Source organism: Diceros bicornis, chromosome 10, assembly GCF_020826845.1.
Source record: "Diceros bicornis minor isolate mBicDic1 chromosome 10, mDicBic1.mat.cur, whole genome shotgun sequence".
Classification (NCBI taxonomy): domain Eukaryota; kingdom Metazoa; phylum Chordata; class Mammalia; order Perissodactyla; family Rhinocerotidae; genus Diceros; species Diceros bicornis.
Window position 1 is genome coordinate 75587310 of NC_080749.1, and position 25568 is coordinate 75612877.

At 39.9% G+C, this 25568-nt stretch overlaps 1 protein-coding gene and 1 pseudogene across 3 annotated transcripts in view; one reads left to right on the forward strand and one right to left on the reverse strand.

Moving 5' to 3' along the window:
* PLCL1 (phospholipase C like 1 (inactive)) overlaps positions 1-25568 on the forward strand; it is a 325277-nt gene that overhangs the window by 15128 nt on the left and 284581 nt on the right. The window contains exon 1 of one of the 3 annotated variants that reach the window (XM_058549514.1): positions 2268-2878. The exons of the other annotated variants lie outside the window; for them this stretch is intronic. Within the exon in view, the coding sequence (XP_058405497.1) occupies positions 2555-2878 (324 nt within the window). The 5' untranslated portion in view covers positions 2268-2554. Of the gene's footprint in view, positions 1-2267; positions 2879-25568 lie in introns of those variants that run through there. 3 annotated transcript variants of the gene reach the window in all.
* LOC131410951 (large ribosomal subunit protein eL33-like) lies at positions 15557-15892 on the reverse strand (annotated as a pseudogene).

The window sequence follows — 25568 nt, forward strand, 5'->3', positions numbered from 1 at the left end:
GAAAGAGAGAGACTGAGCGTGTGCATGTGTGCATTTGTGTTTCTCTCTCACATGAGGGTGAGAGAGAAGGCTGCTAAGGGAGGGAAGCGATAAGAGTCCAACTGGACATGGTCTAGTTGAAACTTAAATTTTATACAGTATATGCTATACTTTCTGGTTTCTTTCTTTTTTTTTTTTTTGAAGATCACTGCCCTTAAATGTTAGTGAGGTGACACTAATTTTAATACTTTAAAAAACAAATTATCATCAGAATGGTATACAAACCTGTAGGATGGGAAATCCTTATAAATGATATTAATATTGTAGAACAAGATGATGAATGAGATAATTACAGTTTTACATTTCTCAGAGGACACCCCAAGAATGGAATTTTTGTTAGGGTAACAAAGAAAAATGAATCCCTGAAAGCAACTGTAGAAGATGGAAGGAAACCACAGTAATAATTGAATATCAAAGAAAAAAATGATAGCCTAAAATAGGTTATGTTTGTGAGGATAGCAAGTAAAAATAGTTGCTATACAAGATAGATGGGAATTCCTTGAACTAATGCAGATGAAGGACATGTACAGTTGTTTTAAGTCTGGGGCCCTTTTCCTTCCTTCCTCCAGTCTGGATTATAAAGACAGATTAGTTGAAAAGGAAACTTTGAGTTTCCTTTCCTGTCTTTTACATATCAGAAAGAAAGAAAAAAGCATTTGCTATTATGGGTGCAGTTCTCAGGAACTCACTAGAGGGTGGTGTTGGTTCTAAAACCAGAAGTTACTAATCTACAGTACATTCATTGCTGGGCTCCATTATATTTAAAGAAAAGGTAAAGTCAAGCCGTTTCAGTCTTCCCTAAAAGTTGGTGAATGTCAAATCTGACCTCCCAAGGGCCTCATCCAGTTCTGCCTGCTTGCAGCCTCAGAGGAGCCAGATAAAGTAGTGAAGAGATTACTGGAGGAGTTCAGTGGCAGATTCTAATTTCAGCTCCTGCACTAACTAGGAGGCAAGAAACTAATGCTCCCTATGCCTTCATCTCATCTGTAAAATAAAATGCCCTAGATGATGGCTAAATCTCGTTGCATCTCTAAAATTCTGAGATTCTAACAAATTCTAGGTCTAAAAGCTGAAGAATTTTCATGTTCTTGGCCAGACCAAGGAACAAATAACAACTCTATTAAATTATAAATAATTAAAATAGAATTTAATGTTATAAATGATATTTAATATAGATTCTAATATTTAAAAACCTTTAAATTAAAATGTCAAGTCTTCTGTCATACCAGGGAACCTCAGAGCCATCATTTGCATCTATCTGAGCATTCTGTGGTTAATTTCAGTGACTTAATGCATCATCCAAAGGTATGTCTCTTCTTGGTTGCTAGCTTGCCGGAAATGAGCAACATATGTTTATAAAGGATTATTTAGAGAAAGGAAGTTGAACCATTTTCAAATAGGGATCTTTTAGGATAGAGACTAAATCCCCCACCTCACCTTGTATTTAGCCAACTTCCATCATATCTGTGGTTTGTTAGGAGTCAACCCTCCAGAGGGATATGGTTGGTTCAGTTTCTTATTACCCTCACCTCTTTTATCTGATTCCCGATCCTTGTCATATTTATTCACATTGCACAGTGAACTGAAGATCTTTTCATGGAACCTAAAGCAAATTATTCAATTCCAGGGTTCTAGTAAACCCTAGTTTATCTCTGCTTGGACTTGACTTCTAAAGGTTGGCATGAGAGCCTGCACTTAACCCCGGGTGGTGCGAAGCTGTACTCCATCACCTCAAACGCTTTGATATTAATACTCAACACCCTCTTTCCTCCAGATTGCTTTGCTTTGCAGACTGTTTCCTAATTCCCGTCCGCTCCCCCACCCCCTATTTTGTTGCATCTTCCGGCTCATTTCGAACGTCTAAACTTCGCAAAACATACGGAGCGCCTACGGGTGCGCACAGGCGGGCGCGCGCGCGCTCCCAACCTCGCTCGAGTACACGAGCGCGGCTGGGCCGGCTCCCAGTTACTGAACACATTCCATTCTTCGCGCTCGGGCACACCCCTCCGCAGTGGGGATTGGTCGGGCCGACCACCCCTCGGCGAGGCGAGGCTCCTAAGAGGCCCAGACGCCTGCCAATCCCCACGGGCTGTCAAAACAAGTCTTTCCTCCCTGTCACAACAGAGCGGAGTGGAGGCCGCCGCCGCACTTCCTGGGGCCGCTGCGCCGCCGTCCGCGGGCAGGTGGCGGGTGCGCCGGGCCGCGGTCGCCCTGCTCCGGCCCGTCTCAGGCCGTGCGCGTCCCGGCCTCGGAGGCCGCCCGGCAGGCGCCGGTGCCCTTTGTCTGGTGCAGAGCGGGCGTTTGCATCACACTTCGGACACCTCCCTCTCCTTTTCGCCTCTCCTTCTCCTTCCCGCTCACATCTCCTCCCCATCCCCGCCGCCATCCCCCCGCGGACTGCTGGCCGCCTGGACCAAAGCCGCGGACGTCTCTACCCGAGCGATGTCTCCTCTCCAGAAAGTTGCCGCTGCCGCCGGGCGATGAAACAAAGTCTGGCGGGGCCGCCTCCCGGTGCATGAGCGCACCCGTGCCCAGCGGCCGGACTGCGCTGCCGGGCGTGCCGTCTGCCCCCGGGGAGCCCGAGACGCGCCGGGCCATGGCCGAGGGCGCGGCCGGCAGGGAGGGTCCCGCGCCGCCTGACACAGCCGGGAGCGAAGACGACCCCCGAGTGGGCCCGGACGCCGCCTGCGGGGACGGCGTGGCGGCGGGCCCTGGGGGCCGGGCGAGGGACCGTCGCAGCGGGGTCGTGCTGCCCGGCGCTGCAGGGCCCCCGGCGGACAGCGAGGCTGGCCTCCTGGAGGCGGCGCGGGCGACCCCCCGGCGCAGCAGCATCATCAAGGTAAGCGAGGCCGCGCCGCCCCGGAGCGTGGGTGTGGGCTCTGGGTGGGTGGGGGACCCGGGCAGGATGTACGGTGTCGCGAGGCATCGCAGGCTCGGCATTGTTTTCTCCCACCTCCTTCATTACCAAACCTTCCTTCCTCATCCGGAGGTTCCCAGACTCAGCTCTTCGCCATGAGAAGCAGTGACTTTCTTTTTTCCTGACAGCAGAGGAAAAGTTCCGCTCTGCGACTTTGCGTTTTGATGGATGCTTTTCCTCATTTTCTCTGAGAGCTTCATTAAACCTTTGATGAAAGGAGGAAGGGAGGATTCAATATAAATGCAGACCCACTGGATGGTTGTGCACTGCTCTCCAGCGAAAGGTTAGCTTTTCCAGCACAGTAACGGAAATGCACAGTTTACCCTCAAGTGGGAGAAAAAAAAAAAAAGCCAAAAAACTCAAATGATCCCAAAATCCCAAGAGGGGTGAACTTGCTCGGTAGCTAGGCAGAGTTCTCAGTAGACCCTGCGGCAAAGTGAAGAGCCGTGGTGGAGCCCTGACTGTCTGCGCTGCAAAAAGCGGGACCGGAAAGCAGTCAATCCCCTCACCATAGTCCCGTGTCCATGTGGTTACCACCACAACCAGGGAAAACGCTTCCTGCCCCCTCAACTACCGGCCAGGGTTTTTCTCCAATCATTTGGCAAGAAATTTGTTAGGCTCGCTCCTCCCTTATCTCTTTATGTCTTCCTTCCACTTGGGGCTTGTTTCCTGTTACAGATTTCATCTTTCGGGTGCATGACATCGGGGTAAGGTTTCCTGGAAGTCAGAACCCTCCCACAGGCTTTGGAAAAGGGCCTTTTAGCATAAATGCATGTGAGTAATCATATGCATTTGAGATTAAAATCGATTTTGGTAGAGCAGTCAGTATGAAACTACTTATATATGAAAGAGAAGCCAAAGATGATAATGAAAGATGAACTTGGAACTACTCACTATTCAACTTACTTGGTGTACTAATACATTCAAAAACCCTTGTTCAGGTTTAAGCTGTGTAACCTCCGCAGAATGCATGTCTCTTTCTCAAGCTCTAAATTGGAGCTCTCAGCGCCAGTGTGTAGATTGCTCCCACACTGCATCCATCCAGCTCGCTCCAAGTATGGTCTAGGCTTTTTCCCAACAGTGACACATGGAAGTTTAGAACCAACAGGGAGGGAGATTTCTATATTAAAAGAAGAGTAGGTGGTAGTTGCAAATAACTTGTAGTAGTTTCTGTTATTTTGTGACTTTTAGATTATGTGAAAAGGAGTGTTCTATTCTGGGTGTGAATTTGGATAAAAAGGAAATGATCCCTTTTTTTTTTCCTTTTAACCCACAGGTCAGAAAACTTATTGTCTAGAAATTTAAAAAAAAATCACAATTAGGAAACATATTTTGGATTCTAAGATATCGATATTACATGTGGTCCTGTGTGTGTGAAAACAAGCATCGCAAGAGAGTTTAAAATATACCATCATGAAAAGCAGTAGGCTCTGTAGTGTTGTAAACAATAAAAGTAATGGAGTGTAAGGAATATACAAATTCTTGCAGCTAAATTTGCAATTTTTAAATTGTACTATGTGCTGGTTTATATTCTCAGAAGGGTCCTTGCTGAGTAATGGTGCCTGTTTTGTTTTGAAGTTTCTTTTTGACAAAAAAGGAGGGAGGCAACAGAGTATTGGCTTGATCTTTGCCCTATTTAATAGTAAAATAAGCATTTAATAAATGGCCTTTAAAATTAAAGTTATAGAAAATGAACTGAATTATTATTATTTTAAATTAGGTTTTATTGAAAAAGTAATATATGCATATGATAAAAACAACTGTTGCAAAGGAGTATGAAGGGAAGACCTCCAGCTACTCCACACTCCCACATAACATAGTCTACTACCATAGCTGTTAACACTTTCTTATGTATCCTTCCAGAAATATTCCATGTATATGTAAGCTTAAGTATCTGTACGTATCTTTGGTGGACTACTGATGCTCCTGATTTATATAATAAAATTTGACTAGAGTTTTATAGGCCTGTATCTTCAGATTTGCTCCAAACATTTTTGATGCCTAGAGGGTTGTCTAAGGTCATTGTGATGAGTCAGTTAATCTTCAAGGATAACCTGGTAGGTCATTAGTAGGTTTTGGTCCTCGGGGCCTGTCCCAGAGGCCTTCATTCCCTTCCAGTGGGGAAAGAGGCAGATGTTGGGCTCTGTTCCACTCCCTCTCAGAGATGAAGGACCTTTCTGTTGACATCTTGAATCTGCTGCCCCATGGTTTGTTCACTTTAGCTTAGTAAAAATGAGAGTTCCTTAAAAAGGTCTAGATCATATAAGAAATAAGTAGTACATGTTCTGTATTGAGAGAAGAATATGTTCTTCATAGTTTTTCTGAGTTCTTTTTATTTGGCATTGAAGTATACACAAAAAAGAAAGGCTTTAGTACAGATTATACTAATCAAACTATTAAATACTGTTCCGAATAGCCTTAGTACAGTAATAATTGATATTATGATCATAACTCTGAGCCCTTGAAAGACTGTGAATCATCAAATATTAAATTATTTTCAGCTCAATTTAGAGTATTGTTCTATTCTAATTATTTGACTGCTAATTCTCTATTAACTTAAATATTATATAAATCAGAATAGTGCATTCCTCTATCATGCCAGAAAACAGACTGTCTTGTATATTAATAAAAGGAATGTTTTCAGTAAATTTGCCCTCCCTAATTTGTGAAAACATGTGTTTAGTTGAGAAACAGTTTCATTCTCAGCTGATGAAAACAATGACAACATTTATCTTGACACATCTTCAGAAAGTCTTCTTTTTAGTATAATTGTGTTTTTTTCCTTTTATGCCCCATCCTAAATTTTAAGAAATTTAATGTGAGAATTAAACTAGTTTCTTTTTAATCTGTCCTTTTTCTCCCTGTGGTTTTTTGTGTGATTATTTTCAGCAGCATTGACATTGATAAATGTTGCATGTTTTTTGGTAAGTGCATTGTTGTATACCACAGTATTGCAATAGACTCCATCTTAATTGCTTCTTGATGACTTGTGGTTTAAAATGACAAGTTAGTTACATGCAAGACTGATAATATCTAACAATTATGTACTATTCTGCATTTGAATCTATTTCTACTTAAGAAATTAGACCATTTATCTATCTGATACTTGATACCAAACTTATATGTTTAAAATATTTAACATTTTAGATTCTAATTTATAGTTCTATAACTCTGTAATGTTATGGAAATAGAAAGCGGTGTAGCTTATTCCCTATACTAGGTGGTGGGAATTGAGATACACACATGTTTTTAAAATAGCAGTTGTTTTTTCTTCCCTTATATGTAAAATATTGAAGGGTTCTACTTTTTTCCATTTCCTTTTGATTCTACTTAAGTATGAATTCTCTAGAAGAAATTATCGCTTGGATTTCATGGACATAGGTGTGTGGGATGAAGATAGGAGTTGGGAACAAGGTGCTGAGACCTGCGCCGAGGCAGTTAAAGTAATGGCTTTGGTGTTGTTCATGTCTCAGTATTTTATATCATGGCCATTCTCATTCTGTCATGTTCATTGTGGGGCTGGTGCAGTGGATTTCTGAGCTACAGTCTCAAAGATGTGCCTTGGGTGCCTGTTGACCCATCTCAAAATTATGGCCCTCCTCAGAGGGGCAAGAGGAATTTTATTCACTTTTATGAAGTGCTGCCTACTATGTGTCAGGTACTAAACTAGAAGCTTTCATGCATTATATCACTTAATCCTCAAGCAAACCCTCGGAAGTAGAGAAGGGAGGCAAAGAGCTACTGATGCAACGTGAGGTCAGGATTCATACTTGTGTCTTCTTCACTCCAGAACTTGTGCTCGTATGCTGATTCTTAGGTGCAGGAAGCCCACAATCCATGAATGCTTTCTAGGTTAGAAACAACATGAACATGTAAGAGAGGGGCAGAAGAGTCTGAATCTTGGGCCCCAAGGCTTGTGGGGTCAATTCCTCCCTGCTCCTCCCCAATTCAGAACACCTAGAGATGGGTGACTCAGAAACAGATTGCAAACTTTTCTGTCTTTGGTCATTTTGTTAGGCCTGCACTGTATTGAAAAGGCAGAGCAATTTGGCAGTTGTTCTACTTGTCAAAATATGGAGAGCACACCTGTTGTTTTATACCAGGCCCACTTCTCCCATGCGCTGCAGACGGTTGAGTTTGTGAAGGGTTGTCTTCTCTTTTAGACTGATGTGTAGAGGGATCAAGTACCTGGGGGATAGCAATATGTATTATTCTAGGGGAGAGATGGAATAGATGATCTTAAGTTAGAGCTCTGAAAGCTTTTTTTATAGAGATAGTTATGATTGACAAATAACTTAATTTTAGGCACACTGTAAGTTAAACAGGCTTCTGTAGATTGGCCTGGGAATTAATCAGCATTTATAGACTTTTTTGTGTCTGTTGAAATATGTGTTAAAAGTTTCAAATAACCAACTTGTGGGTGACTTTTGGAGAAACAACCTGATTGTACTACAGAGCTGGCCAACCTTGACTATAAAGGGATGCTGTGGACATGCCTGAATGGCTTCAGTTGGGGGTGCTCCTTCTAAGGTATGATTCAGCTGTATTAATGGTATTAAACTTCTTGGGTGGATATGTTTTATTATCCCAGTAACTTCAGTCAGAGTGTTTCCTTTCTCTGAAATTGTGATAGAAACATGGTCACATTTCACCTTAGAAGTGGTTGCTTCTCATTGTGGTGCCTTTCTGATGTGATTTCTTATAGCATCTCTCAAGAGAATTAGGAATAGAATTTAGACAAAGAGGCTTGTCATTTTTTGATGAAAGATTTTAGAAGTTCCTGTTGATTACAGTTTGCTACTACGATCAGAATTTACACTATTTGTTTTCCTTCTTGGAAAATATATTAAGGTTCAAAAAGTTTAAGTTACATAGCCATTGAGGGGTTAAATGTACATTGCAATTAAGACTGAATGGTTGTTTTCCCAGCCTTTCCCTTTTTACAGTAGAGAAAACAGGTAATTAAATTTTGTGCAGTAAAATGTCAATTGAACATATATTGCCAAATAGCACCTCAGGCACAGCAGGGTGTTATGAAAAGACACTAGGAGACAGCCGACTTTTCCTTTGGTGCTACTGAACAAGCAGTCCATTAATGCTTCTAGGTAATGCTGAGCAACTGGTCAGGCCGCAGGCGGGGAGTAACTCCGGGAAAGAATTGCAGCCGTTTTCCCTGCTCCACCAGGGACTTCTGTTCAGCTTTAATAACTGTGAACATGAAATGTAATTCCATTTTCAGGAGCAATATCCGAACTGAGACACGTATAAGATTGTAAATTCAAAAAAATTATCCAGCTTAGAATTACTAAACAGAAGTAAGAGGCAACAGCAAAGTTACTTTTTGAGTTTCCTATTGGGATCTCAGCACCAGCAAATGAACCATTGGTTATTTGATGGAGAGAGAGAATAATCTGATTGTACTTTCGATCTAAATCTAAGGTAATAAATCAGTAAATCTTGCTGCAGTGAAACCTGTCAGTTCTACAAAATCCTCGTATTTTGATGTGTTTTAATAATGTAAAGAAGGTTTATTTGTATTTTTATCAATCTTATTTGTCTCTGTATCCCAGTTCATCTCTGTGTCCCAGTTCCTATAATAGAATACAATGGGCAGAATTTATTGCAATTCATGAGTATACTAAAGTGATAATAGCAATTAGGACCAGATGGTCAACTTCTATAGCAACAATATTCTGTCTTGTTTTCAGTTTTGGCCGATGTATTGTGTATTTCAGCTAACATTTGATGGCAACAAAATCAGAGTATGACGAAGCATTGGAATAGTCCCTTGGATTTAAAATTGGATTGGATTTGTAGTTGTATTTGTAACATCTTATGTGGATGTGTTTAAGAGAGACATAATCTAGTTTATTTTCAACAGTACCATTTTAACTCAACTCACTAATAATTAATCTAGTATTACTTTGAGAAAAGTAGGATTTACGTGGTGAGCAGAAAAGAATCATTATTTATATTATCATTATCACTCCAGGAAGAAGAAAGGCAAGTTAATTTTGAAAACAATGCAGTCCATTCAAAACGACATAACAACTAAACTATTTTAGTAAGTGTGCTTAGTTTCCAAAGATTTCTTCCTTTGTATTTGTAAATTTATGGAAGTGTGTAGCTATTACAGGCAAGGATATTGTGTTTTTCCTTAACCATACAACTTTGCATTCAAAAGTTTAAAATATCTTTGAAAGATAATATCTGCTTCGTTAATTCTTTCACACTGACCTGTTCGAGAGCCTTTTACAAGATGCTCAGTACGTACTGGACTAAGCACAGCTGGTAGGTATAAGTAGGTAAACTTGTATTACGGTATGGTACAACGTAAAGGGTGGAAATGATGGTGGTGAGATAGTATTCAGAACACCTTCCCTGTGAGGTGTTGAGGGAGGTAAACTAAGTGCATGAGGAAGACAAAAAGAGACAAAGGACACTTTACCGTTAGCTGTCCACATTACAAGGCAGAACTTAAGAAGGCTGCTGATGGGTCTGGCCCCCGTGGCTTAGCGGTTAAGTGCGCAAGCGCTGGGGGCCCGGGTTCGGACCGGGCGCGCACCCGACACACCCCTTGTCCCGCAGTGCTGAGGCCGCGTCCCACGTGCAGCAACTAGAAGGATGTGCAGCTGTAACATACAACTATCTACTGGGGTTTTGGGGGGAAAAAATAAATAGATAAAATTATAAAAATAAAAAAAGAAGGCTGCTGATCAAGTTGTAGGTGCTTTTCCCTAAGGCCCAAGTGACTTCAAACCAAAGCAGGCCGAATAGCCTGTGTGCTCAAAGCCCACACCCCACATCCAGATCTGTCAGCTGGTGATGAGGGTAGGCCGCTCAGGAGCACACCCCCTACGGTAGAGAGTGAGGAGTCAGCAGGGGGAGAATGTGTTTCCCCTCCAAGCCTCCCTTGGCTCAGGCTGGGTTAGGGTCTGCCTCCGGAGAAGGGCCGATGGGTGGGAAGAGTGAGTGCAAACTGCCCTGCTCTGCTCCCCTTCAGGTCAGCCCATTGTTGGGTTGAGGAGAGAGAGAGGAGACCATGCTATGTGCACTCTGACCTTTTTCTTCTTTGAAAGTTTCACTTCCATAAAATATAGGCCATCAGTGTCTTTGAACTTGCAGTTTCTTAATTATTTATCATGACTAATTTTTGGAGGAGGGAGTAAGGGTGGGGGTGGGGGTGGGACGGAGTCTGTACATCCCCTAGAGGCTGACATACCAGATGCAAAGACACTTTCAGCTTTTGGTGAACTCTCCTTGTTAAAATATTTTGGAATTATTGATTCCATGCTATAAATGTTATATATTTAGAAATGCTATTAATAATTAAGCAACTTTCTTTTTGTGTTTAATCTAATAGATAAAACACACGGTGACATCTTGAAGAGATTTTCCTATTGAGAAATCTTTATAATAATAGCAAATGCTTATATAATTTGTGTTATGAGTCTAGCATTGTTCCAAGCACTTCCTGTGTATTAACTCAGTCAGTCCTCACAATAACCATATAACCATATGAGGTGAGTATTTTTTATTATTGTCTTCATTTTTATAGATGGAGAGATGTTAAGTGACCTGCCCAAGGTCACATAGCTGGTAAATGGCAGAGCCAGTAAATGGACCCGAATAGTCTGGCTCTACAGGTTGCTTTCAATCTTTATGGTATATATTCTCTTAAATAATATCGATTTAAACCCTAGCTATTGTGGATGAATTAGCAGACATTTTATGGTTACCTTAAAAACTAAGCTTAGCTGACAAATCAAAAAGAAATGATTCTGAGAACAGTTTTGGGAAACTCTCTTAAGGATCATTTGAATAAATGTTTTTAGTTTCATAACCTTTCCTGTAAAATACCCATGACTTTACATTAGTCTTGTACCCCACTTTCTCTTGAGAGAAGTGGAACTCTTATTAGTATATTTTTACTCTTTTACCAGAATTAGCATCTTTACCATGAAGCAAGAGTTTATGATCCAACTTTGGTATAAATGACACAGGCTATGGATTTTTGTCTTCCAGCATCAAAAAATCAATAAGGAGTATCCGACTTTCTAATCCAAGGAAGTTGCAATTTTGTTAAGTGGTAGTGGATATGGTGTTGTATGATTGAGATTTCCTTCTAATTACATTTGAGGTAGGTATAGTTCCTCACACACAGGAGGAGCTTGGTAAATATTTGTGAGATTCCATTAAACTGAAAGTCTCTCTAATCATTTAATTCCTTTCTTTTTTGGTAGAAATTACAAAGTTAATATGTGGCTCATTCAAATATATGATTATGTCATGAAATTATGCTTATGGCTGCTTTTTTGTATTAAAAGTAATAAATGCCTTCTGCTGTGTAGGGATACAGTAAGGTGGCCAAATGGTACCCAGAGGTGTGTCCCCATCACTTGGAGAATGGCCAGGTGTTAAAGGCACAGTCAGCTCCTTTGTTGAAACACTCATGTTTCAGCTTTAATGATCTACCTGCAGTTATGTTAAGTTATTGGAAGGACATAGGACTTTGGCCTTTTCTTTCGTTCTCTCTCTCTCTCTCTCTCTCCTTTTTTTTCTATTGCAGCATTTGCACAATAGGGTATTTGGTTAAATTCTCTTAAAGTGGATTTTTTTTGGAAAAAAATATAAGGCTTTCCTCAAACATCTGAAACTTAAAGGAAATATTTTCCCTAACACTTTCTCATGTTCAATTAGTATGAGAGCTAATTTTGTGATAAATACAGTGGGGTGTATGCATGTATGTGTGTGTATATGTGTGTATACACTTGTGCTAGACACACTGAAAGTCAGAAGCCTCCATAGCAGGTGACCTTTTGATCCCCAGCTTTCTACCTTACAGCCGGGATGATGATCTTCATCCAGAGACATGTGTGTCACAAAAGTAGCTGCGTGGGCTGTGAGAAGCACACTCAGAAGTGTTAGCAGTTAAACTTGACCAGAAGTTGAGATTTCTGGGGTTTGGGGAGAAGAGAAAGAGAAGAATCAAGGTGGGCTAGAGGGGAATGGTGTCAGATGTGACCATATTTATAAATGGGCGGGGTAAATGGCTCAACAAATGTATGTTTACCTGGATCATTCTGCCAGAAGTTGTATATTTGGGAATTCATTTTTTTTTTTTTTATTATAATGCCTTTTTGGTTCTTTTGGAGAGCCTTTTAACTAATTAATACCTCACCCCTTAACACAGTTAATAGTAGTTCCTGGGCACAAAGCCCTTTGAACCTAGAGATTCCTGGGAAGATCTAGGAAGGATTGGTCTGGGTTGTTGGTGGGAATGCTTGGCATTAAAGATAAACTTTGTCTATTTTGCTGTTTTGCTAGCCCTAGCCCTAGGAAAGTTCAAGGAAATTCTTCATGGTTGCACCCTCAGCATTACAGGTTCACCAATACAGAGAAATGGCTTCTGACAAATAAATCTCACAGAAGTTGGTGTAACAGAATGGGAGTAGTTTTGAGTGCTGGAATTAACCATCACAGCTTAAAACAAAAGGCCTAAGACTCCATGGATTCAGGGAACCATGAACTGTCGTGTTCAGCCACCACTCTCTGTCTTATGGAGAGGCGGCTTCACTACTGCTCTTGCCCACGCCTCCTCCCCAGGCTAAATAAGAGGAGGACTGGGAGGGAGGAGGTAACCTTGGAGGGAGGTTAGGCTTCCTGAAGACAGCCTGTTCCTTCCACTTTCTTCCTTGTGGGGGGAAGAGCTCAGTCCACTTTCTGAGATTGAGAGAGAAGGGACTCAAGAGAATGTGTGATTGTGGTGGCATCCAACAGTCCCCCTCCCTACCAAGTCTCCCTATAAGTTGGGACTGATGCTCATCCCTTCTCTGGAAGGTACTGAGTTACTGGACCATCAGAGCCCCTAATGCTGTCCTGGGTTTGGAGAACACTGTAGAATATGGTCACGCCTCTTGCTGGTGCCCCACCCAAAGAGGCCATTTGGGCAGAGGGACTCTATTAACAAAATGTTGGGGCAAGGGCTGGGTAAGGGATGGGAGGAAGAGGTCAGCGTTCAAGCCAGATCTCTAACACCTGGATGATGAATATGCAGGGAAGAAGGGCACTGTGGAGAAGCAGCAACTCCACAGAGGATCAGCATTTGGATGCCTGCCTCATAGAGAGAACCAATAGTCAGTTCACTATCAACCTGAGGAGAAGAAAAAACCAACCCAGTGGGGCCTGCAGCATCCCTATGGGACCATCTATGGGGAGACCTCTCCTGTCCTTCCTCCCCAACCCTAGAAGGGAAGTGCAGGGAGGAAGAGGAAGGGAGAAGTGGGTACAGTAGACCCACTCCAGTCCCAGCCACTCTGCCCACCATTCTAGCTTGCCTTGGGGGCGAAGGGGTAGAGATGAGCACCTTGAATTGAACATGAGATTGAAGTTTTAAAATGAACAGGACTGAGTTTTTAAGGACTTGAAAGAACCCTTCTAATAACTAAAGAGACAGAAACCTTATGGAATCTGAGTGAGCTATTGGTAATAACTTGAGTACCCAGGGGGCACAGGGGATCTGAGATGGCATATGGCATAGTTGGGAGGGAGCAGTTGTGGGAAAAATAAAACTCACATGTTTATACTCCAACAACTTGAGACTGCTTAATTATCCAATTACATTATTATAGAATTGGAGAACTTAGAGATCATTCTCTAATTTTACCCCTTCAGTTACTAAGCATGGCTGTCACCATCTCTCCCATTCTTCAAGGGAGCCATTAGAGAGATTGTTTATCATGCAATCGATAGGTAATGGAGGGTTCTTTAAAAATTTCTTGGTATAGGATAATAAGGGGCACTAACATTGTCAAGGTCGTACATTATCTTTCATTCTTATAACAGCCTGGCAAGACATAGCTATCATTATTATTTCAACCTTTCAGATCAGAAAGCCAGGCTCTGAGAGTTGCGGAAACTTGTTCCAGGTCTCATAGCCATTAAGTGTGTGTGCATGTATGGTAGGGTGTGGGGAGGGCAGAATTTTCTTCCTATTTTCTTTTTCTCTTGGTGAGGAAGATTCTCCCTGAGCTAACATCCATTGCCAATCCTCCTCATTTTTGCTTGAGGAAGATTAGCCCTGAGCTATCATCTGAGCCAATCCTCCTCTATTTTTTGTACGTGGGATGCCTCTACAGCATGGCTGATGAGTGGAGTAGGTCCGTGCCCAGGATCCAAACCCGCAAACCTGGGCCGCTGAAGCAGAGCACATGGAACTCGAACCACTCAGCCACGGGGCCGACTGCCCTCCCTATTTTCTTTTATCCACCAAACCAACAATACCCCAATGCCAATACCCCAAATTTCCAAAAAACGATGATTTAAGAACATACTGATCTGGTTGGAATGGGGCCAGGCAGAAAGCAAAGTTAAGGTGGTTCAACCTTGCATTGTTCTGCAGTAAAAGCAAGCATTTATTGAGCTAGTGCACATACATCATTTCATTTAAGTTGGAAGTCAGAGGGATCTAAGAAACAACAATATATCTGATGAGATTGGGATCTAAGAAACAACAATATATCTGATGAGACTGGAGGTTTGGGCTTCTTACTCTTCAAAACCTACATTTTAGAAACACTAAATATTAATTTCCTATCGCTGCTGTAACAAATTACCACAAACTTAGTGGCTTCAAACAACACAAGTTTATTATTTTACAGTTCTAGAGGTCTGAAGTCTGCAATGTGTCTCACTTTGCTAAAATCAAGGTATTGGCAGGGCGGTGTTCCTTTTTGAAGGTTCTAGGGGGAAATCCATTTTCATGCCCCTTTCATCTTCTAGAATCTGCCTGCATTCTTTGGATCATGACCCCTTCCATCTTCAAAGCCAGCAATGGCCGGTGGAGTCTTTTTCACATCACACCACCTTAACTTTTATTTTCTATCCTGCCCCATTCTAACTATTCTGCCTCCGTCTTCAATATTTAAGCATCCTTGTTATTACATTGGGCTCACTTAGATAATTTTCCCATTTTAAAGTCAGTTGATTAGCGATCTTAATTCTATCTGTAATCTTAGTTCCTCTTTGTCAGGAAACCTAACATATTCATAGGTTGTGGAGAATAGGATATTAAGATTTTGGGGGGCCATTATTCTATCACATCCTAGTTTCAGAACTAGGTCATTGTTGTAGTGATGATTTTTTCCAATTCTAGATAAGTTTTATTAGATTCTTTAAATAAAAATATAATTTGTTAACAAATATAAACAGTCCACTGGGTTAAGATTTAGGATTTTGATAGTGGTTTTAAAGAAAATTAGTTTATGGATTTTAGGAACATTTCATTTCTAATGGCATCTGCAGTTTTACGTGATATAATTTTTATACTTTAATATATAGAACTTTAATAGAAGAGTGAACTGAAAGAATTCTTAGAGTTTACCTCACAATGGTTGAATCCACCTCTTTACAGATTTGGAAACTGAGACTTAATGACAGGGTTATGTTCTGAGAAACGTGTTGTTAGGCAGTTTCATTGTTGTGTGACATCATAGGGCGTACTGAAGGGCAACAAAATTTGCCACCCTAAAATGTATCTCTTTATTATTTTTAAAATTTTTTTACTTTTTACACATTCACACTTTTATGAATTTACTTTTCAATAAGTTTAAATCCTTGCAGGGTACAGCATCACATGGATTCTGTATCCAATGGCCTTAGCAGGAAGGTTGCTTTGGAATTTGGCACGAACCATGCCACTGTTTCCATGAGCATGAGTTACCTTTCCCCAGCATACTTTGGTTTTATTAGGTTTGCCACCAGGAATCACTGTGTTGTTCTTTGTTTGTACACATAAGCACATCTCTTGTCTAGATAGAATTCAGTTTCATCTCAAGTGTAAACACCTTCAATTTTAAGGGCTGTGTGCTCCCTCTGGTTCCAGAGAACCTGCTTATAGCCAGCAAAAATGGCCTTGGACCAGAGCCTTCCAGACATACTTATTGTTTTAGAACTCCTGTCTCTAGCATGCCTCCACAGCCTCCAAGGTGGCGGAAAGAGCAAAATGTATCTCTTTAACATGAGGATTATTTTAGACTGATGGTTTTTAAGAAACAAAAGACTCAAAGTTTTTCTTGTTACCTCTCCCTTAACTGCCTGAAAGAATTCAGACAAAAAAACCTGGCTCAGGAAGTGAGCTATCACCTTAGCATAGCATGAACTAGGTGGTAGACAGGGAGGAACCTAGAAAAGCTTGTTTGTTTGGCTCCCCTCTGTGTTATTCTGTTTCTGTGTGGCCAAACACTTGTTTTCCGAATGTTTGCTCCTTTTCACCTACCTGTGAATTGCCTTTCTTCCCTTTGAAGTCCCTGACTCTCCCCACTCCAACATCTTCCTTTGCCTTTAGCTGAGGATGGTATTTAAGGTGAGGGCTTTGGCCATTTTGGCTAGTTACTTAAGTTTTCCTGGGTTTCTCCCACGTATACATGTTGTTAAACTTTGGTTTGTTTTTCACCTGTTAATTTATCTCATGCCAGTTTAATTCTTAGACCAGCCAGAAGAATCTAGAAGGGTAGAAGAAAATTTCTTCCTTCTCTACAGTACTTACACAAACCTATATGGTATAGCCTACTACACACTTAGGCTATTTTTTTTTTTAATGTTATTTATTTATTTTTTTCCCCCGAAGCCCCAGTAGATAGTTGTATGTCATAGCTGCACATCCTTCTAGTTGCTGTATGTGGGACGCGGCCTCAGCATGGCCGGAGAAGCAGTGCGTCGGTGCGCACCTGGGATCCAAACCCAGGCCGCCAGCAGCGGAGCGCGCTCACTTAACTACTAAGCCATGGGGCCGGCTATTTGGTACTAATCTTACGGGACCACCATCATATGTGTGTTCTGTCATTGACTGAAATGTTATTATGTGGCACATGACTGTGTTGTCAGTGTTAGGGGGTTTCCAGCCTGTATGAAAATGTAAGATGTTAAAATAAGAATAAGGCCCACAGTTTCCTCAGTGCTGCATATATTAAAGGGTAGTTTCCATGCAAGCTCACATCATAGAGAACCAATTGCTATCTGGTTTCATGGATAATAAGACCAGCTTATGGAATGTTTTCCATTGCATAAAGCCTGTTAAAAGTACTCTCCACTGACGTTGGGATCAACTGAGAATGTAGTGGGTTTAGTGGTATTAAATAAGATTAAAAAAGTTGGAATCATAATTTAAAAAATTCCTGGATGTAGATAATAGATATTTATATAAAATGAAAACCACACCGGATATTTTTGTTGTTCTGAACTCCTTTAAGAAAAGTCTGGAGAAAGCCAAACTGTGATTTAAGTCCTTTAACAACTATTCCTAATATTATCTTTTAAAAATATGCTTTTTTACAAAGTACAAAAACATTGCTCTGAGGCTTCTTATGGACATAAAAGCTTAACTTTGTGTTTATCTTATTATGTCTTAAATCCTCCTGAACTCTTATTCATGGTTTCAATTTTCATTTTTAGTTTTTACAGTTGAAAATGGCTAAAGCATTTTGAAGATCAAGTAAATGACTAAGGTAGATTATTTGTCTTATTCCTATAAGGATCCTGGTGCTATGACCCTCGAGGGACTGTCTTTGTACTTTTCTTCAAGTATTCTTTTTCTTTTATCATTTGAGTCTTTTCCTTCATAAACTATTCTGTTTCCAGCTTTCAGGAAGTATGCCATTCATGGTTGTACCCAGTATCGTTTTCCTTAGGTGGTTGGTTTGATCTACATCAGAATTTAAAATTTCACTATAAAAATCTTTATTAAAGGTGGAATTTAGCAGAGAATATTTATACATAAATCTCTGAGCCTTTGAAATGAGGGAGTTCACTCTCCATGTTTATAAATATTTGCATTTATTAGGAAGTTAAGTTGCTCTAACAGAGAGATCCCAACATATAGTGGCTTAAACAGGATAGAAGTTTATTTCTCTAATAAGTAACATTCCCCCAGTAGGCAAGTTATTCTGAGTCAGGTAAGTGGCTCTGCTCCATAAAGTAATTCAGGGATCCAGGTTCCTTTTGTCTTCATCCTTTAGGATGTTGTCTTGTCCCTTTGATTAAACTGGCCCACCGCCACCACATCCTCCTTCTAGCCCATAGGAAGGAGGCAAAAAGAAAGTGGAGGGCAAGTAGCTTTCTTTTAAGGAAGTAACGTATAAGTTGCACATATTACTTCTACTCATATCCCATTGGGCTGTTAGTCATATGGCCATACCCAGTGGCAAAAGGCTAGGAAATGTAGTCTGTACCAGACAGCCATGTGCTCAGCTTACAGTTTAGGAGATTCTTTTTTTTTTTTTTTTTTTTTTGTGAGGAGATCAGCCCTGAGCTAACATCCGCCAATCCTCCTCTTTTTTTTTGCTGAGGAAGACGGCCCTGGGCTAACATCGGTGCCCATCTTCCTCCACTTTATATGGGACGCCGCCACAGCATGGCCTACCAAGCAGTGCGTCGGTGCGCGCCCGGGATCCGAACCAGCGAACCCCGGGCCACCGCAGTGGAGCGCGCGCACTTAACCGCTTGTGCCACCGGGCCGGCCCCAGTTTAGGAGATTCTTATTAGTAAAATGAAGAAGAGGAAACTCTAAGGTTAAAAGAATTAGTCATGGAATATATTCTTACCTTGAAGAAGGAATCAAAGTGTTTTGTGTGATATGAAGGAGTCAAACATGATGTTTTGAGGTCACATTGTTTGATCTGGTTAGGGCAATTGACAAGAACATGGCTTGTGTGCTACTAGGGCCTATTTCAATATTTGTGTGAACTAGTTAACTTCAAAGTTATGTCTTACAGACATGAACTGCACTTTTTATCCTGACTCGCAAATGCATACCATATGTGAATCATAGAGAAATCTCAAACAAGAACAATACAAGATGTCATGAGTAACTCCTGTGTGCCACACACTGTAGGAAAGACTCTGATGGACTGTCTTAGGTGAGCCTCTGGAGGTTGTCGGGTGCAGGTAACCACACCAGAGCAGGAGCCCCTGTGATGTGTGGATATTGGCCTCTGTTAGCAGGGAGCTCCTTCTCTCATAAGGGGGCCAATTCTGTTTTCAGGCTGCTTTTGTTGTTTGAAAACATTCTTATGTTGAGCCCAAATCAAATTCTTCTGTGATGCATTTCCTAGTCAGTTTAATTTCTATCTTCAGGGGCTAGAAAAAGTAGTTTTTAAGTCCTCATGTGACAGTTCTTGACATGTTTGAAGGGAGTTATGTCTCCTCCCACACTCCCACCACAATAATAACCCCTGACATTTATTGAGTATTTACCATGTTTCCGTGTTCTAAGCACTTCACATGTATTAACTCATATAATTCTCAATAGGCTTATGAAGTAGGCACTGTCTACTCCATTTCATAGATGAGGAAATTGAGGCACAGATAGGTTAAATAACTTGCCCGGATTCACACAACAAGTTAGTGGCATGTTCTGACTTGTCAGTGTTTCATTTAAAATGTTGTTTCTAAACCACAACACTGGTTGCTATGCTAGATGCACTGTGGTCCATTATAGTGCAATGTTTTACCTCCCTTTCTCTGGATGCTGTATTTCTATAAATATAAATTATCAGGGCAATTTTACTTCTGGGGAAAAAAAAACCATATTCCATTCACAGCCGTTCAGTAAGTTGTCTTTATATTCAAGAGGCTATGTGTCTGAATTCAAGAGGATATGATGGGTTGACTGAGGGCAGGCTTGATATGGCAGCTGCTTTCAATTTAATATAATCTGTAAAGCCATTTTCTTAAATAGAGAAGTAACTGGTTAAAAAAAAAATAGTTAAGAAATATTTTTCTTAATAACTGTGTGAAACAGTGGAAATAAATTTGGGATTAGGAGAATGGCCAGAAGTTTCTAGAATTAGGTGCTAGGTCCAGGAGGTGCCTGCCATTAAAGGGGTGGGCCCTAGGATTGGACTACTTGTAATGGAATCCTGATTCTCTTTTTTTTTTTTAGTTCTGTGACATCAGGCAGGTTCCTTAATCTTTTTGACTCAGCTTCATCACTATAGTAGAACCTACTTCATAGGGTAGTTGGGAGGATTAAATGAGAGAATTAATGTAGAGTGCTTAGTTAGGTAGTTGACACATGGTAGATAGTCAATAAATGCTAGTTATTATTTGGAAATAGAAAAGATAAAATCTGAGACTAGTTTTGAGGTAGGAATAGTCAGGACTTTTCAGAGATATAAAGGAATCAATACGTAAAAATAATTCTTAAGATTTTGATCATGAAGGTCTTTGAACAGAGTGGTATTTATTTATTTTTTTTGGTGAGGAAGATCAGCTCTGAGCTAACATCCATGCCAATCCTCCTCTTTTTGCTGAGGAAGACTGGCCCTGGGCTAACATCCGTGCCCATATTCCTCTACTTTATATGGGATGCCACCACAGCGTGGCCTGACAAGCGGTGCGTCGGTGTGTGCCCGGGATCTCAACCTGGGCCGCCAGCAGTGGAGCACGCACACTTAACCACTACGCCACAGGGCCGGCCCCCAGAGTGGGTCATGGAGCAAAACCTGTCTTTTGGCTGCTGGGTATAACCTGACTGGGGTTGAGGTGGTCACTCTTCTGATGTTATGGGGACTCCAGTGTCTCTGCTCATCGTCTTTGGAGTTGTAGAGATTGGTCATCACTGGTTTTTCTCTGATTTCTTGCAGCACTATAAAGAAAAATATGTAGAAACTTTGATGTTAGCTGATATAGTTGATAATTATAGTTGATATAGTCAATAGTTATTCAAAAAAAAGAGCTTCCCATCCCTACCAAAGAAGTCCTGTAAACCAACCAGCAGTATTTTTAATTGTGACCCTATTTGCTCCTTCTCGAAAAACAGTTGTATGGTTTTTGCTATAGGGTCAAGTTGGTTCAAAGATGTGTTTCAGCTTCCTCAAATTCTAGAGTAAAAGCATGAGCTATATATGAATTTAGTGTAGCTCCATTTAGTTCAGCAAATGATTTTTAAGTGCTTACTGCGTTTGACACTGTTCAAGTTGATTGCTTCAAGTTGATTGAAATTTTAGAAGAAGCCCCCCTAACCCCTACCCTGGCACTAACTCAGCCTTGGGGAACACCAAAAACTTGGTAAAGGCATCTATTAGAAATAGCTTCCTCATTAATGTAACTGAACTGATTTCACCTTACAATTCAACTAAATCTTTGCTTTTTATTTAATAAAAGATATCTTACAGCTAATTACTTCAGACTCCTTTTTTCTCCTGGAATTATTCTCATTTTGGGATAGTTTGTGAGTATATGCAAAATGTGAATGAAAACTTGACTAAGTTTTAAAGAAATCATGTCTGACTCAGACTCAAGTTTTCTGCACGTTTAAGTTTCTGTTTTCCTTGTTAGATTGTAAATTCCTTAAAAGCAAGAATTCTTTCAAACTGTTTGGTTTGTGGTCCTTGGAAGGGACCACAAAAGGATAGAGTATAATGCTCTGTAAAGATAGGAGCCTTAAATAAATAATGACCAATCTTAAAATAAATCTTTAAAATTAAGGAAAGGAGTGAACCGTAAAATTGGCATCTATTACTCAATTTATTATGAGTAATAGTATGGTTAAGGGGCAATGTTGTCTATTTTTTTCTGCGGTCTTTTCAACCAAGGCTACTGAGAATCCGAGAAGCCTCCTCCTGGCCTCCTGTCTTAGATGTTGCCTTTTGCTAGATTCTGATGGGTGAGGTGCAAGTCAGTGGGTGGAAGAGGATATAAAGGATGCAACATTTTCTGCCTCTTTCTTTATATTCATTAGACTTAAATACAGCTTCCTTTATTAAGGCATTCAGAAAAAATTGGAATTTCGGCTGGAATCCTTGTGCAAAACAATCATGGATTCAGTCTGAAAGGTTGTAATAAGAACTAGAAATAATGTTTTGCTGCATGACACTTGGCCCAATCCTAGCAACCCCCAGTATTCTCTCAGTTTATCAACTATAACCTTGATTTTCACAAGAAGGAAATAAGTTAGAAAATATCCTATAATCATGGGAAATTACAGTGTCCTTTGTTTTTTCTTTGTTAGAATCGTTTTACCAACTCTGAAGAGAGGGACCACATTTTAGACTTTTCTTGTTTCCTCTATAGCTCCTACTAAGTGTTACACACATACTTGATTTATTTCTCTTCCCAAATTGAACCAAGATGACTTGTTCTCTTCCATTTTCCTGAGAGGATCCTTGACCTTAGTTAACGTGGTCTGCCATCACTAGGTTCATTTGACTTAATAAGAACTTAAATATTTGGTAGACAGCTTGGGCAGGGAAGAGGACACAGACTTGAGAATTGGATCTGGAGTCCTGGAATCTCAGCTTTGCTACTTACTAACTGTGTGATCATAAGCCAGTTTTTAAATTTTTCTGAGCCTGAGTTTCTTCATTGGTAAAATGGGAATTATGATGCCTGTCCTGCAAGTTTGCTATAAAGCCTGGAGGTGAGGAATGTGACGTATCTATATAGATATATTTAAGATATATTTTAGGTATATCTGTACCTAAAAAAGAGAGGACTTGACAATCCATTTAACTGGCAGCTCCTCTATTAAAAATACTACCCATATGGAAAGTCTATAATTCTACAAAAATCTTTATGACACGGTTTATGTACTTTCCGAGCAGCTGTGGCCAGTATTTCCTTCTGAATGGCTTTTCACCCAACCTCACAACAGCAGTGAACTAGTGTTATGAGAAGTCCTACTGACTGCCACCATCTCTTAATTAAACCATATATGACATTCATTCAGTCAAATTATCCTTCAGTTATCTTAAGATGCCTTGCCTGCAATATTTTAAGTTAACGTGTGTGAATATGGGCCATACCTGGCATCTGAGCCCTGTCATTTACCTACACTTCATTCTGTGAGTTATAACTGAAGTAAAAACAATGTTAACTTTTTAGGTAATTATGTATTAAGGAATTTCTTAGTTATGGTAGATTTTGACTCTTTCATTCAAATATTGAAAATTGAATTGACATGTAATAATATATATGTCAGGATGGGGAAGGATGTGGGCCTTGTGTCTCGTTGTTCAATGTTTTACATTATTAAATGTTTAAATATGTGCTTAATATCTCTTCTGTGGAGCCAAGGCCATTGAAATTTGACTCTACTAACAGCCTTTTTGGCAGTGCTCATCATTATTTTTTCATGCTATGCTATTTGGCAAAGTTACTTTTAATGATTGATTTATTCATTTGTCTTTTCGTTGATGCTTCTAATATCTGTGACAGGACTATACTTTGTAATATAGAAATTCAAAGATGAGGCAGACATACTTTATACCTAATGTATTAAAACTATAAAAAAGAGGTGCTGTAAATGAGGTAGAGATCTGAGCTAGGTGCTTAAAAATGCTTATTGAATGAATGAATATGTCCAGGCCTGTATATTTATTTGCTGGATATTTCTATGTGCCCAGATTGCCTTTCTATGTCTTTCCCAGCCCGTGAACAGCACTATCATCTCCCCAGTTGCCATTGCTAGCAATCTGGTTGTCATCTTTGGCTCCTTCTCTCTCCCATCACATCCAATCTATTCCCATGTTCTCTGGGTTCTACCTCCTGAATAGTTCTCATTGCTACTCTAGTTCAGGATACTTCCACACTTGCCTACTATCACCACAGCATCTTCCTAGCTGACTTCTGCCTCCAACCACCTTCTTTTTCCTAATCCATTCTCCAGAATAGTAGCTAGAGTCATATTTCTAAAAGGCAAATCTAATTGTATTATTTTCCTGCTTAGAACTTTTTGAATAGTTCCCACTGCAGATCCCTTCACATGGTTCAGGAGGCCTGGTACAATGTGGACTCTGCTTATCTTTCCAGCTCCATCTCCTACCTCTTCGTACCTCTCGCATTCCATTTTATGAGATGACACCATATATAGAGCATAGTGTCCTGCCCGTAGCTGCTCGATATATGTTAGCTAGTCTTCATGTGCCTTCTCTGAAAGTGGCACAGCTGGAAAAAAATGTTTTCAGGAGCATCAAACAAGGGAGATTGAAAGGGAGAGAAGCTCAAAGTTGATAAGAGGATATAATAATATAATCTAGGTATTGGCAACTAAATGGATAATGGATACCATGACAGAGATTAAGAAATTATTAAATCCATTAAACTTTTGAAAAACATTTTTTTGGGTTGGTTTTGAAAAATAATTCAGTGTAGCATATAAAAAAGGACTCTCTTGGATCTTAGATTTATTTTTTCCTGACATTATGATCTAGTTTAGAAAAGTTGCCAGATAGTCACTCTTCAAGATTTACATTGTTTTCCAAAGCCGCCAAATGGTCATGGCACTGTTGTTAAGTGTTTAGTTGGCTACAGAATTTCCTTAAATTGTGATTTTTAGTCAATGGAATATGATGACTCACAGGGAATGTAACTGTTTTCTGATTTAGCTTACTGATCTTTATCTTTACGTGGTCAAAAGTCTACCTTTCTATTACTCTCACAGATTAGCAAATGTGTTTGTGTATAAGGGAGGAAATAAAATTTAATTTAGCTAACATTTTGTGTCTAGCCTGACAAATATTATTAACTTGAGGCTGACTCGTTTAGGTCATGCTTTAGAGATGAATAGAGAAAAATTTGTCAGTACTGTTTTTCTGTAGTATTATTATAATTTGGGTCGAAAGATTCATTTTCATTAGTTTGGAGTAAATAGACCTTTTGAAAATATCACTATTTCAATGATGTTGCTTTGTTTAATGAAACTTTTTGCAAGAGGTTGGTTGGTTTATCTGATGACTGTTGTCAAATATCTTTGGAATAGTATAAATACTACATAAAGGATTTTCTTATATTGTTGAGATGTTTTGATGATCAAAATTACCTTTGGGTTCAAAACTTAAGGAAACTGATAGTAAAAAACAAAACAGAACATATAATGCCTTTGAATTTTTAAATTGGATTCAAAGTTTTAATTTTTTGCTAATTCAAAATATATGTTTGATTAAGTAGAATTGTTATCTAGTGTAGAATTTAAAAATTCTTATGCTTGGATGATTATGATTTAACAATCAAGTATGAATTTTGGAAAAACATTCAGTAATGGTAATTTGGAAGTTTAGAACAAATCTTTTAAAATTTCTCATAGCTTTGTTATGTCAAGGAAACCTTTGTAAAAGTATCCACATAGTGATGTGAAATGCACTTGTATGGGCAGAAAATTGATTGCTGTGACCAATTTTATAATTATGTGCATAAATCCATAATTAAATATTCTAATCATTCCATTTGGATAAAAGCAAATACTAAAAGCTGTTATGCCCCCTTAAGAGGCATATTAAGAATAGATGGAAACAGAGTGTCTTTTACTGTCCTATAACAATTCTACAAATGGTTACCACTGTCTTTCAAAAGTTAGGGGTCCTGTTGAATCCATTATAGTTCTTTACAGCGGCTGCCAGCTGATTGTGTAATTATATGCCGTAGAGCACAAAGCATGATTTATGATGCTGTTGTTATGGTGTTTCTTACTAAATAGGAGAATGAAAAATAGAAAGTATAGTGTTGGGCAGAAATACTGTAGGTAGGGTTGTCAGACAAAATACAGGATGCCCAGTTAAATTTGCGTTTCAGATAAACAACACATAATTTTTCAGTATACGTATGTCTAATGCAAAAG